General features: G+C 37.9%; 2 protein-coding genes across 4 annotated transcripts in view; both read left to right on the top strand.

Moving 5' to 3' along the window:
- The window catches only part of znf143b (zinc finger protein 143b), a 98081-nt gene extending 83670 nt beyond the window's left edge, over positions 1–14411 (top strand). For all 3 annotated transcript variants that reach the window (XM_060838907.1, XM_060838905.1, XM_060838906.1), the window contains 3 exons: positions 7323–7484; positions 8910–9092; positions 14322–14411. In XM_060838907.1, coding sequence (XP_060694890.1) covers positions 7323–7484; positions 8910–9092; positions 14322–14411 — 435 coding nt within the window. The remainder of the gene's footprint in view (positions 1–7322; positions 7485–8909; positions 9093–14321) is intronic.
- wee1 (WEE1 G2 checkpoint kinase) overlaps positions 14353–14840 on the top strand; it is a 31656-nt gene continuing 31168 nt past the window's right edge. The window contains exon 1 of the mRNA XM_060838911.1: positions 14353–14430. Coding sequence (XP_060694894.1) covers positions 14398–14430 — 33 coding nt within the window. The 5' untranslated portion in view covers positions 14353–14397. The remainder of the gene's footprint in view (positions 14431–14840) is intronic.

Raw genomic sequence — 14840 nt, 5'->3', positions numbered from 1 at the left:
ATGAGGGCTCTAAGATCATGTTCTTCTAGGACTTCTCAGCAGTGGTGATCCAGAAAAAAAGAGCCTATGACGGTGTTAAGAGAAAACTGAGGGAGCTTGGGATCCTGTACTCTGAGGTAACTGGTCGTGCATCAGTACACCTTAGTTGGATCCGTACATCTTTGATGTGTCGAAGAAGGCAAGAGGCTTTGTGGACAAATTAGCCTAATCTGAACAATTTAGTATGTACAAATAGTGTTAGTTGGGTATGTCTCTCTTTTTAAAAAAAGAGAGGAAGTCCGGTTGGGGCTTTATTTTCCTTTTTTTTTTAATTGGTAATAATATGTTTTAAACTATGTTTGGTGGTGGTTGAGATGTATACTCTCAATTTCTAAGTTAAGTTAGATCAAAGGCTGGGTAGGGTATTTACCCCTTTTTTCTTTAAAAAAATGTCTTTATTCACATTGCTATTTTATGGTGTATTTTCTTTCTTTGCTGCTTGTGTTTGTGGTGTGGCTCGAGCTAGGAGGAGGGAAAATGGTTGGGATGGCTAGATGCCTACTTATGGGCAGTTTATGCCTGGTCAGGAATATTTTTATGCCTGGGCTACAGTCTTGGCAGCGGGATGGGAAATTCGGTTTTGGGATGGATAGTTGCTACTTTGGGCAGGGGATGAATTCCCCTATTCGGCGCCGTTGCCACTTGAAATATCAGTTTGTTTTTTGGTTTTCGTTGTATATAATCTTTGTTAACTGTAATAATTTTGGTTTATGTAATTTATGTGTGTGATGGATCTTCCAACACTAAGGCTCGGCAGTTTGTGGTTCGAATTCCTCCTGTCTGGAATCTGAATGTTACTGCAGAAGGTTATGACTTATAACTTGATTAAATGGTGTACCTGGAATGTCAAGAAGAGTCACTCACCAATTTAAAGGAAGGAGGTACTTTTGAGTCTTAGAAAGGAGAAGGTGGATTTTGGTTTGTTACAGGAGACACACTTGGACGACAGGGGACATTTGAAACTACAGCAGAATGGCTTTGGTCGGATTTACTTTTCATCTTTTAATACCAAAAGAGGGGAGTGGCTATACTGGTTAGGAGAAATCTCCCATTTTAGTTACGAGTGTGTGTTAAAGGCACACACACGGGTGGTTTCTAATTCTCAAAGCCCTGATAAACTGGGAAGAATATGGTGTTTTCAATGTTTATTGCCCTCCGGCCAATCCACTCAAACTTTTGGTAGATGTGTTCTCTAAACTGATCAGTCTCAAGTCCCAGATGGATCCCAGAAGCCCTCCAATACCCTCTGTACAAACTGAACAATTAGTGGGTCTGTATGTGGAGTTAGGTTGGTGGACGTTTGGAAGTGTCTGCACGCTACAGGCAGGGACTTTATGTTTTTTTTTCAATCCACATAGATGTCACACCAGGATTGATTTTTTTTTTTCTGACTCCCTTGGCATCCCTGGACTTGGTGGTGCAAGGTACGATTGGTAATATTATCATCTCCGATCACGCTCCAGTGAACCTGTTGGTTAAGATTAAGGACGTTACATGGGTTTAAGGCACTGGCGAATGGATGCCACTATCCTCAAGGATAATAAGTTTGTGGACTACTCTCTGGAATTTCGGGCATTCCTAGGCATCAACTCATGCTTGGTTAGTAGCCCATCTGCCCTTTGGGAAATTGCCAAAGCCTATGCCAGGGGTTAGTTATTTCGTATTCTGCCAGTAGGAAGCAGCAGAAGGGTGAGCAGCAATGTCTCCTCGAAGTACCGTTGAAGGCAGCCGAGAAGGCCTACTTTGACAGGCCCTCATTAGTGAAGCTAGAGGATTATGGCGCTGTGGTCTATTGAATTCCGTGCTCACGCAGACAGCAAAGAAGGAGCTTACTTTTACAAAGCAAAGATCATATGAGCATGGTGACAGGCCAGACAAGTATCTAGCATATCTTGACAGGAAAAGGAGTGCCCCTCAAGCCATTACGGCAATTAGGGAACGGTCTGGAAACCTAACGTGTAACTCCAGAAAGATTAATATGACATTCCAGAGATTTTACTCTAAGTCATACCAATCTGAGGGTTGTGAGGAGGGGAGGGCCAAACTGAAAGGATCTGGGGCTCCCAGTTGTGACCCCCGAACAGGAGTCCTTTCTCAATGCCCTCTTACCAGAGCAAGAGATGCAGGAAGCTCTGAGGCAGCTTCAGAGTGGAAAGGTGCCCAGTCCTGATGGACTTCCCAGTGAATTCTGTAAGGAATTTATAAATATATTGTCAGGCCCGCTGTTCAACATGTTTAATGACTCATACAGCCATGATTGTCTCCCGACATCTCTGAGAAACGTCAATATTTCGCTTATTCTGAAAAAAAGGGAATGTCCTGGAGGACCACTTCATTCTTCAATGTGAACTTCAAAATCCTCTCTCAGACTCTTGCATTAAGGTTGAAGACTGTTAACTTCTATTATTAAAGAAGACCAGATGAACTTCATAAAGGGCTGCAGATCCTCCAATAATGTTAGCAGACTGCTTAATGTAATTCAAGCATGCCAACAATAGTCAATACAGGGATTGATGATTTCTCTAAATGCAGAGAAGGCATTTGACAGAGTTGAGTGGCCATACCTTTTCTATATGCTGGAGCGGTTTGATTTGGGTGAAGTCTTCATAAGATGGGTAAAGGTTCTCTACAGTGACTCTATCACTTTGGTCATCACCAGTGGGGTGCAGTCCAGCAATTTTAACATTGTTAGGGGCAGCCAGCAGGACTGTCCCCTTTCGTCACTGCTTTTTACACTGGTGATTGAACCATTGGCGGAGGCCGTTTGTTGGGATCCTAATATATCGGCTCTAGAAGTGGGGTCAAAATTACATAAGGTTTTGTTGTACGCGGACGATGTCCTCATTTTTTTTGTCAAACCCTTACCTGATACTATACATCAGTGCGTTTGGCGCCTTTTCGGGGTGCAAGATTAATCCTGCAAAATCAGAGGCTGTGCCTGTGGGTGGTTTTGAGGGCGAATATCAATTCCCATTTAAGTGGTCACAGGAGTTTTGTCTACTTGGGCATATTCATTACTTGAGTCCTGGATTGACTGTTCAAAGCTAATTTTGTTCAATTATTTGACAAAACCGGCTGGCCAGGTTGGCGGAAGATTGTTATGGAACATATTCCCCTTGGAATTTCTCAGAACTATGGTACACCACAAAACTGAGAATTTCTATAAGGCCTGTGGTCCTTTTTGGAATACCTGGACGCAGACTTATCTGCACACTAATAAGTGCTTTTATATAACCGTAACAATTGTGTTTTACGAGTCCAGTGTCCAGGAAGGATGAACTGCAAATGTATGAGTGTCTTGTTTGGCTGAGTTGAGTTATTACTATCTATTAGTTTATTGTTGGTTATTATTTATTGAGTTAAATAGTTAGCTGGGGTTTTTTAAAAATATATTTTTCTATGTATATTTATATATTTGTACATGAGGGCGGGTTGGGTTTTTCTTTTACTTTTTTTGTGTTCTTTCTTTGTATTGTTCTGAATTGTATTGTTTTGTATTTGTACTATTTTAGAAATCTGTTTTTAAATTAAAATATATTAAAATAAAAAGTGAATGTGGAACCTCTAGTTTATATCTGCATAGGTTCAGGAGCTACTTGTGAAACTTGAAAGGGTTCAGAGAAGATTTGCAAAGATGTCGCCAGGGTTGGAGGGTTTGAGGTATAGGGAGAGGCTGAATCCACTGGGGTTGTTTTTCCTGGAGTGTTGAAGGCTGGGAGGTTAATAAAATCATGAGAGTCATGGATAGGGTAAATAGACAAGGTCTTTTCCTTAGGAGTGAGTCCAGAACTGGAGGGCATAGATTTAGGGTGAGGGGTGAAAAATTTTAAAAGGGACCTAAGAGGCAACTTTTTCACACAGAGGATGGTTTATGTATGGAATGAGCTGCCAGAGGAAGTGGTGGACGCTGGTACAATGACATCATTTAAAAGGCAGCTGGAAGGGTATATCAATCGGAAGAGTTTAGAAGGATATGGGCTAAATGCTGACAAATGGGATTAGATGAATTTAAGATATCTGGTCAGCATGAACGAGTTGGACTGAAGGGTCTGTTTCTGTCCTGTACACCTCTATAACTCTATGATTTTATGTAGTGGATGCTGTTGTACTGAAAACTGCAAGAATTAACATTATAAGTATCATTGCATTATGTCATGATAACTACTACTTAGTTTTCAATAATACTTTTAAGATTTGAACAAGTTCACCAATACATATTTTCTGTGGCTCCCTTTCCTTTTTCAGCATTTTCTTTTTCTACAACCCAGGATCATTTATAAATGAATATGCTGAATTGTTTGATCTCCCCCTCACTTTTTGTTCTTTGTTCTATGTCTTTATTTGGTCTATCTTTGGTCGTCATTTCTATCACTTATGTTTCTTAAACCTCAGTTTTATTCCATAATACCTATTTGTAGAGATAATTAGTTCCCTACATTTTATAGTTACTGCTCAATTTAAATACACTGGTATTCATATAATTTATATTATTAAATGTTTACATCCAACTCATTTACCTGCTTGTAAATGTTTCAAGGCTGTTATATAAGCATTTAAATCAATATACTGGTAATGAAGGGGACACTTCTTTGTCAGTTACTTGTGCTTACCTAAATTGTTTTGCATCATTTTTCTATGAACTGATGACTTGACCTCAAGCATCTTGAAGAATTTTCAAATGTGTTTGCCAACTCTACTTTGATTCCACTCTATCAGCCTCCTAGCTGAGCTGATTCGTTGTCTAGATCTAGAATTAATACCATCTATGTCATATCACCATACATACCATATATGCTCAAGTAATAGTTGATCTCCTGTTTGGCCAAAAAATCTGGAAGTTTCCATATACCACCTATAAAAATCGACCGTCATTCTTCACAGATAACAGATAAACATCTATGAGTCAGTGTGCCAGTCATTATACTCTGCCCCGAGTCTTCCAGTCTGCTGGCTGTCATGCTGCGTTCCGGGTTTTCAGAACTACTGCAACTTGTGTTGTTTTATTCATTTGGAGATCATTTGGACTTCTGCTAATGATGCATGAATTTCAGCCCCTCGAATTTTGTATCCATGTAATAGTCTACCCCAAAAATTTAACCTTAAAAAGTAGTTAAAAAGATTCAATTATTACTTGAGTATATATGGGATATTTTTTTTTGGAATAGGTTTGTTTCATTAAAAAAGTTAAAAACTCCAAAATTCAAACATTACACATGGAAGGTTGAAATTTGGAAACATTTTACAACTTCACTTAACACTTTGAGCATTTTAGCTCTGTTCCTTTTAGCCAGAGCAGAATTCATGTCAGAGTCTGTTTACCCTGTCTGGATAAAAACATTTGAGAATTTTAGACAAATCTGTCAGTTGGTGCAGCATGTTTTCCAAACTAGTTTGTAGTTTCACTCAGTCTGAAAAGGTGACCTTTTGGTTCCAAAACTGTGGTGCAACTGAAGCACATAAAAACCAGGATTAATTTACTACTAATTAAGACCTATTTCTCATGTTCTTTGTAGTTGGTCCAAATGCATTATTCAGAAATTATGTTAACCGTTGTATTTTGTTTATTTTTGTCAACATGGGAGCAGAAGGGATTAACACTTGAGTCACTGGTTCATTTTGAAACTACGGTGTGTGTAACCCATAATTTTCACGTACTTATGTATTTCAAATACTTATATAATATGAATGTTACTCTCAATTTTAAATTATGTTCAGAAAACAAATTGGCAACATCTGCTTTTTACCCTCTCTCACTCTTCCACACACTTGCCCCCCTGCCCCTGCTAAACGTGTTCTGGGGTTGAGAGAGTAGAGAAAGCATCATAACTCAATTTTGCACAGCAATGAGTTATATTGAATGAGTGTACAAATCACTGGGTATATACAAATTCCTGGAAGTTAAGAGAGAGCCACAAATTATAGCATCATTGTTATCCCCAGTGGGGATGAAGATCTTGGTATTTGTTGCCATTAGAAATGGAAATTTGAGTCATTCCTGGACTTGTAGGAAATAACATCATTACTGTTTTTTCTACTATTCATCATCTTAGCTGAGGCTCATTTAGTTTGATTTTTTTTGTTTATGTTTTGTTGTGGCTTACTACATTTGCACACTTTAGTTATTATATTTAGCAAAGCACTCATGAGGAGATTCAGCTGATTCATCCCACACTGGTAAGCCCGGTTTTTGGACTCTACATCTTCAAACTAATGTTATTTTCTCTAGCTTTTCATTTTTTATTCATTAGGACAATTCACACGAAAAAGCAATGTAAATGGAAAATAATATTTTTACTGTACAAGGAGAGACTGATGGTTTGATCAGTGATCACTTAGCAAATAGACTCTGATTGACAAAGGTGTTGCTATTGACTGATCGTTAACTGCCAAATTTTGATAAAAAAACCCAGCAGGGATTGTGACTGGTTGAAGCATTGGTCTGGAAATGGCCCTCACCAATGTTGCAGTCTGTGTACATGTTCTTGCTGTTATGCACAGGGCCCGGTATATTAATATATGTAGCTTATAGTATCTCACAGTGTGGTAGACTGTGCACTGACAATCCTGACTTGTCACTGTAATTCTTTACACAGTCAGGACTGTCTAACACATGTTGTCCAAGTGTAGAAACGTGTCTAATGTTGGTGCTGTGTCTTCAGTTTTACAAGCAGAGACTGACTGGTACAGTCAGTACCTGCAGTGAACAGTCAAAGGGGTTTGTTGTTTGATACAATTTGAGAGTATTTGGGATGTTTGGCCTATGTATACGGTATCATGCTAACACTGAAATTCATATGCCATATGACTTATTTGTGTGATAGGCAGAATGTCTTTTTGGCTTGAGAGCAGCATTTTGTTGCTATTGTATAGTAGCAATGTAAAACAACTAGCTTCATATGTTCTAATTTTTGAGATGCCTTGCCCTTCCAGGATATTTTAAGGAGTAAACGCACTTTGAGAAACAAAAGTTAGATTCTTTTATCAGTTTGCAATGTTATTTCTTTGTTCTCTAAATTTTTGTATTATTATTTAACGATTTGCAATTCAAATATTGCAGTCTAACTACAAAATTACTATTACATATAAGTATGGACAAAATCTGAGATTGAAATTGACTAAATTACATGTTCACACACAGTTAAATTATTCTTTGCCTTCTACCCCGGAAGATTACACAATCTCCACTCTGCGTCTGCAGTAATTCAAGAGATTAGCAAGTGGAAAAAAAGCAAATCTGGGTCTGCATGCTAAAATTTGAAAACTGCTTTATTTGTTTGTTTCAGGTCAACATATCTCAGACAGATCTGCAAGGAATTGGCAATACTATAACAATGGTTACGCAGGATGGCACTACCATCACAGTCCCAACGCATGATGCAGTTATTTCAACACAAGATACGCACTCGGTTACAATGGTGACAACAGACGGTTCAGATGGTCAACAGGTAATGGAGTTTTCTTCTAGCTGTTGATCAGTCAAGGGCCAGACTTATGCTCAGACTAGCTGGACTTTTCTAATTCTATGCATTTATGCAGAATTTCTAATTTTTTTCTAAACTTCAGAATTATTTTTCACTTTCTCAGAACAAAATAAACCTACCATAATTGCATATAGCTATGGATGTGCATGTTTTGAATGTGCTCACAATGCAGCTTGAGCAGTATGCAAAATATTTAATCGATTTTCCCCATCTACTTGTTGCATTATTTATTGTGAACAAAATAAAGTTAAAAAGAAATTTATTTGAGACTACATGTTGAACAGACTGCTAAATATAGATCTGAGCATTGGCAAGTTAAGTGGCATCATGACATCCCATCATTCTCTGAGTTGCCAATTTCAGGTTACGTTCATTTCATGCTGATGAATCTCTTTTATTGATTTTAAAATGTTTTGAGATGTTCTGAGATTGTGAAAGGTACTATATAAATTCAAAAATTTTTGTTTTGTTCTTTATTCTTATTTAGTCTCTAGGTTGCATGTCAGTGTCATTCTTGGTTCAGCCTTTGGTCTAGGTGTGCTGGCATTTCCCACTTCGGAACTTTATACTGCTCTTGCCAATTTGGTCCAGTCTCAAATTTAATCCTCCTTTTCAGTCAAGCCTAGCTCTGCCATTAGACTTCCCTAAAGTAGAAGCAGGAATTGACCATTTGGCCCCTTGAACCTGCTATATATTCAGAAAGATCATGATTGATCTGATTATGTCCTTAACTCCACATTCCTGCTTACCTAAGAACTCTTCATTTCTTTTTTTCTCTCAAACCTTCCCAAGTTGTTCTTGTTTTACATATTCTTTACATTTAAAAAGGCTGTCAGACTAGTTCCCTAGCAAGACTATGAAACCGTAACAGGGCCTCTTCATTTTACAAATTATTAAGCCTTTGTTTGTTTTGTGGTCATGAGGACTTAACTGAAAACTTGAGTGAATGAAAGCAGTGCAAAACTGTGAGGAATTTTGGAATTTCAAAATCATATACCAGGAGCTTACCTACTTTAAACACAGACTATCCTTGTTCGCTGTTGTGAAGCAGATTTATTAACTCTGTCACTGACATAAACGACACTTAAGTCAATAACATCTGTTTATTTTTCGTCATAGCAATAATAGCTAACTAAAGCAAAATGTTTTCCAATCACTAGATCAGATGTCTGGATAACAAGGCATCAATGACCGTCAGCTGTATTTGGCAGGCCAGTTATACATGAATTAAATTTCTGTTGAAATACCATGACTAATTGATGGCATTATTCAAAATAATCTTCTAAAATTAATAATTAAACCAAATTTATGAAATGGAATGAAGAGGTTATGTGCTTTGTGAATTGAAAGCATTTTAAAAAAAGATTAAAAACACTTCTTTTTCTAAAGGTGGCTATAGTGACACCAGATTGTGAGATGAGAGGTGAGGCTACTATAGCTGCATTACAAGCTGCATCTGTTGAAGTGGAAAAAATAGTTACCCAACAGAATCATGAGCATCATTTAGTAACTGGAGGAGCGCGACCTGTAACATTACTGGCTACGGCAAATGGCACTCAAATTGCAGTGCAGGTGGGTTTTCATCATTCTAATTTAATATAAAAAGTAAGTGCTTTGATGATTTTTTTTCAGAATGAAATTGAAAAATCTTGTCTAAAAAACAAAACGACCTGACAGTTTTGTATTATACTAGAAATCTTTGTGTGCTAAGCATTCTTAATGACTGATTTCAAAATCCAGTGTTTGTCAGAATTTCTCATAATTTTGTCTCTTCTCATCCCCCTTTAACTTTGTTCTTGTATCTTTAAAACCTTGTTGCTTCTTTCGCATTGAAGTCTTGCCAGCATTGTGTCCCTGGTGGAAGGGTAAAATTACTGCATTTATTGCATATTATGCTCCAATAAAGTTTGATATGCTTTATGTTTATTTTTTATGTTCCATTCAAATCTAAAGAACTACTGTAATGCTGCCGAGGTTTTTTTCCTACTGCATTACAGCGATTCAAGATTTGTAATTATGTGCTGGAATTGAGGAACAAAAATCAAAATTCAGTTCTGTGAAGAAATCAGTGATCATTTATTCATGATTAGTTTGATATCTTTTACATACAAAATCAGCAAATTCACAAATCAAATTGTGTTGAGACTGTACAAGACATTGATTAGGCCACTTTTGGAATATTGTGTGCAATTCTGGTGTCCCTCCTATTGGAAGGATGTTTAGAGACTTGAAAGGGTTCAGAAAAGATTTACAAAGAGGTTTCTGGGGTTGGAGAGTTTGAGCTACAGGGAGGGGCTGAATAGGCTGGGGCTGTTTTCCCTGGAACATCAGAGGCTGAGGGGTGACCTTATAGAGGTTTAGAAAATCATGAGGGGTATGGATAGGGAAAAGAGACTAGGTCTTTTCCTTGGGGTGGGGGAGTCCAGAATTAGAGGGCATAGATTTAGGATGAGAGGGGAAAGATTTAAAAGGGGACTAAGGGGCAACTTTTTCAAGCAAAGGGTGGTGCATTAATGGAAAGAGCTGTCAGAGGAAGTGGTGAAGTCAAGTACAATTACAACATTTAAAAGGCATCTGGATGGGTATATGAATAGGAAAGTTTGAGAGGGATAACGGGCCAAGTGCTGTGATATCTGGTCGGCATGGATACATTTGACCGAAGGGTTTGTTTCTATGCTGTACATCTTTATGACTCGATGATTCTATCTGCTTTAGTGATGTACAGTTCTTTATTATAATTGAAATCCCAAGATTAGATTAGATTACTTACAGTGTGGAAACAGGCCCTTCGGCCCAACAAGTCCACACCGACCCGCTGAAGCGCAACCCACCCATACCCCTACATGTACCCCTTTACCGAACACTACGGGCAATTTATCCTGGCCAATTCACCTAACCTGCACATCTTTGGACTGTGGGAGGAAACCCACGCAGACACGGGGAGAATGTGCACACTCCACACAGTCAGTCGCCTGAGTCGAGAAATGAACCCGGGTGTCCAGGCGCTGTGAGGCAGCAGTGCTAACCACTGTGCCACCGTGCCGCCCACTATATTTAGGGAAGTGAAGTGTTCAAACTAAGTCAGAGTAGAGAGTAAAGTTTCCAAGTGCTTTCTCCACTCTCAGGTGCTAGTTTGGTAATAACTTCACTGATATAGTAAAGTGGGTTTCCACCAAAGTTCTTCTGCCAGAGTGGCAATGGTGCCATCAAAATTCCCTAACTTGGTATTGCTCCAGCTATTTAAAACAGTAAATTTTCCTCTCTCACTTTTTTCCCATACCTTTTTAAAAGCTTGAATCATGTTGACATGTTGTTCCACAGTGTTGGACCCATCAAAGGAGAAAGAGAGAGCAACACCATTCATTCTATTAATCACAAGTTGTGATTCATGTACAACTCGACTTGCGTTCAATCCCATGAGTTTCCTTCCTTTATCATCAACATCATACTAAATTATCAGTGGCTCCTTAGTATGAAATACTTGAAATTCAGAATTTTTATTTCGTGTGTATTTTTCAAATTTTTGCTTTTATGGTTTAATCTCACTGCACACTTTTATAATCCATAATGAGGATGTGGATATTACTGGCATGATAGCATTTATACAGATCTCTAATTCCTCCTAAGAAGGCATTAATGTCATAAGTTGTGCAAGGTCTTGCAAAGAGAAATTACTGTTGATCTTCATTTTGTCTATTGTTTGTTAAAAAATTAACATAGCAAAATGTTTTCAAAATCGTACTTAAATATTTTATTACAAACAATCCACATAAAATAAGATGGAAACCTGTCAATTTAGGTATGTTTCTAGAGTAAAAATTAATAAACTTGCACTTGTGGCTGTTGTTTTCACCACTGATGATGCAATAAAAATGCAGAACAAGGATAAAATTGGAATTCACCTTCAGTATTCTTACAAGGATAATCAGTAAAAACTGATTGCAGCTAAATAATACAAAGAAGATATGTTCAAATTCTGTTCAGTTGGGTAGCTACCTTTTGTTTGGTCCTTGGAGCAGCTTTTGTGACGATAGATACTTAATTTCTGTGTATTAGCTGTCCTTTAGACTACACAATTACCAACAGGCAACTGCCACGTTTAAGCTGAAATTTGTGCTCTGCCACTGGACAATTTTTTCGATCATCAATGTAAAACTTAGATCTCATTGCTTTGTCTCCAAACAGTACAGAATATCAAATCAGCTGGTTTTGTTTTCGAAAGTGTTTCAATTTGCTGTGATAAAATAACATTGTTTGTTATCTCTGAGAATGGTGATTGGTCCAGTTTTCTTCTATATTTTGCAGTGGGTTAAATGTGCTTTATATAGGTATGAAGTTGTGGTGGTTCCTTTGATGGCCACTGTATTGGCTTCTTTTTGTTTACATTGTACTTGTTCTGGCTGAAGGAAGGTATGTAACAAAAGAGCAAAGGTGAGAGACTTTGCAGGTTTGGATCGTACCATAAAATTAATTTGGAATCTTCTTGAACTGATCTGTCTGTGGAGAGATGACTGTAAGCAGGTAATGATCCAACCATGCTGTAGGATGCGTTAGATCAACAATCTTTATTACATCTCCTGAGTAAAATGTCCAATTAGCTAAATAGTTATTGAAATTAGAAAGACAGTAACTCGTGATCTTCTACATGGAAAACCCTTTGTAAAACAATGTGCAGGATTTGTGGAGATGTTTGAAGTAGCAATGGATTATTTCAACCCTTAAATTCAACACCTGTACCTTTTGCACCTGACTTGACTTTTTATGAAGCTTCTAAAATACATAGACACTTTCTAATATTTAAAACACTACGCTGTTGTTCCTGCCTGAACTTGCAGAAGGCTTTCGAGAAGGTCCTATGTCAGAGATTAGCATGTAAAACTAAAGCATAGGATTTGGGTTTGTGTACTGACCTGGGTTGAGAGTTGGTTGACAGATAGGAAACAAAACAAATTTTCTGTCTTTTTCTGAGTGGAAGGCAGTGGTGGTACCACATGGGTCAGTACTTGAACCCCAGCTATTCACAAAATATATATAAATGTTTTAAATGAGGGATTTAAATATAATGTCACCAGGTTTTGCAGATGATAGAGAGCTGGGTGGAGGATCAACTTGAGAGGATGATACAGAGTTGCTACAGTGTGATTTGGAGAAGTTGAGTGAGTGGACAAATGCATGGCAGACAAAGTCTATTGTGGATAAATGTGGGATTATCCACTTCATTAGCAAAATCAGGAAAGCAGATTATTATCTGAATGGCAATAGATTGATAAAGTGGAAGGTGCAACGAAACGTGGGTGCCTTTGCTGAAGTCACTGAAAGTTAGCATGCAGCAGGGGGTGAAGAAAACAAATGATACATTAGTCTTCATAGTGAGAGGATTCGAGTACAGGAGCAGTAATGTCTCGCTGCAGTTGTACAGAGCCTTGGTGAGACCACAGCAGGAGTATTGTGTGGAGCTTTTGTCTCCTTACCCAAGGAAGGGTTCTGACTATGGAAGTACAACAAAGATTTACCAGGTTGATTCCGAGGATGGTGGGACTGATGTATGAAGACAGACTGTATCGGTTAGGACTAAATTCACTGGAGTTGAGAAGAATGAGGAGAGATTTATCAAATCCTATAAAATTCTAACAGGTCTAGACAGGTTAAATTCTCCTGATGACCAGGGAGTCCAAAATCAAATGTCACATTTTAAGGCTGAGCTGAGGAAATCTTTTTTCACCCAGAGAATGACGAGCTTTTGGAATTCTCTGCCACAGAAAGCAGTTGAGGCCAAAACATTGAATGTTTTCAAGAAGGAGTTAGATATACTTCTGAAGACAAAAAGGACCAAAGGATATGGGGAGAAAGTGAGAATAGGGCACTGAATTAGATGATCAGCCATGATCATATTGATTGGCAGAGCAGGCTCAGAGGGACGAATGGCCTACTCTTGTCTCTAGTTCCTGTTTCCATGTAGCTAACTTGACTATTCATACTGTTATGGACCAGTCCAGACCCCCTCAAAACACTTGAAGACAGTAGCCCAGACCCTAACTTTTCTAGTTGTTTTAGGCAGATATAAGGTGGATATCGCAGGAGTGATGCAGCTGGTCAAACCACTTGGCTTCAAGTAAAACAGAATTCATTTACCCACCACCGAATGAAAAACAAACAAAAGAACACAGAATTTAGAATAACAATGATTTGAAAGCTTGACTGACACGATATTCCCCCACATCTTAACAAAGTACTGTTCCAATTTCCTGCAACATCCTCATAAACATACTCCTTGGCAAAAAGGTAAATTCAAACACCGGTGGTTACGGGAGAGATATTAGAGAGATGGCAGAGGGAATCAACCTGGGACATATGTTGAATCAGGGAATCATTTTTTCCCAGAAGCTTTCTTTGACCAGGATCTTTGAACAGACTGCTTGCTAAAACCAAATGAATCCAGAAACAAGCCTGAACTGGAAGAACTGGCCACTCCCTTTTCATTGTACAAGTGTTTTTTAAAAAAAAACCTAAAAGCCTTTTCCCTGATTGTTGCCTTAGACAATATATCTTAGCCATTAGCAAAGTCCCTACTCCCAGACAAATTGGAACCTCTGCCTTTTACATCCCCTCTTGAAAAAAAACCCAAGGACAACATAACCTTGCTGAAGGAGCAGCATTGTCACAATATAATTTGAGCTTTTTTCGGTGTTTTGACTGACAATGTCTAATGATCAGTGGCATATTGTTTTGAATTGACAAATGGAGTTTTATCAAAAAGGAAGATTACATTATAAAAATTATTATAATTATGTTTTCTTATAGCTTGGCGAGCAGCAATCATTGGAGGAAGCAATCAGATTAGCATCTAGAATACAACGTGGTGAATCACCAGGACTTGATGAACATCAATAAAGAAATAATTGAAAATAATGTAAGGGCTGCAGTTCTGCCTATTTCTAACAATAATTGTACTGTATATAATACACAGACTGTATCACCTACAGGCCCTGTGTAGCTTTTAAACATTTTTAAAGCTGCAATATATTGTTGTAAACGTCATGAATTTTTCAAGCATTCAGAGTACTCATTGAAAATAAGCTAATGAAGCAAAATTTTTGCACTGCAAACTAATCTAAGAAGTTGAGTATTAATTTATCTCCAATCTTTGCTTGTATACTGTTCTAATTTATTTTGTCACTGCTCAGGTCTATTAGATGCAGCGAACTTATTTGAAAGAAAATAGTATCTTTGCAAAACTGTATTCGAGTTGGAGGTATGAGTCAGAATAATATTTACTGTACTACTGATTTCCAGTTTAAAGATGTGGATTCTTTATTCCTA

This window comes from Hemiscyllium ocellatum, chromosome 18, assembly GCF_020745735.1.
Source record: "Hemiscyllium ocellatum isolate sHemOce1 chromosome 18, sHemOce1.pat.X.cur, whole genome shotgun sequence".
NCBI classification, from domain to species: domain Eukaryota; kingdom Metazoa; phylum Chordata; class Chondrichthyes; order Orectolobiformes; family Hemiscylliidae; genus Hemiscyllium; species Hemiscyllium ocellatum.
Note: the sequence above shows the minus strand (reverse complement) of the source record. Positions and strands in the feature narration are given on the sequence as shown.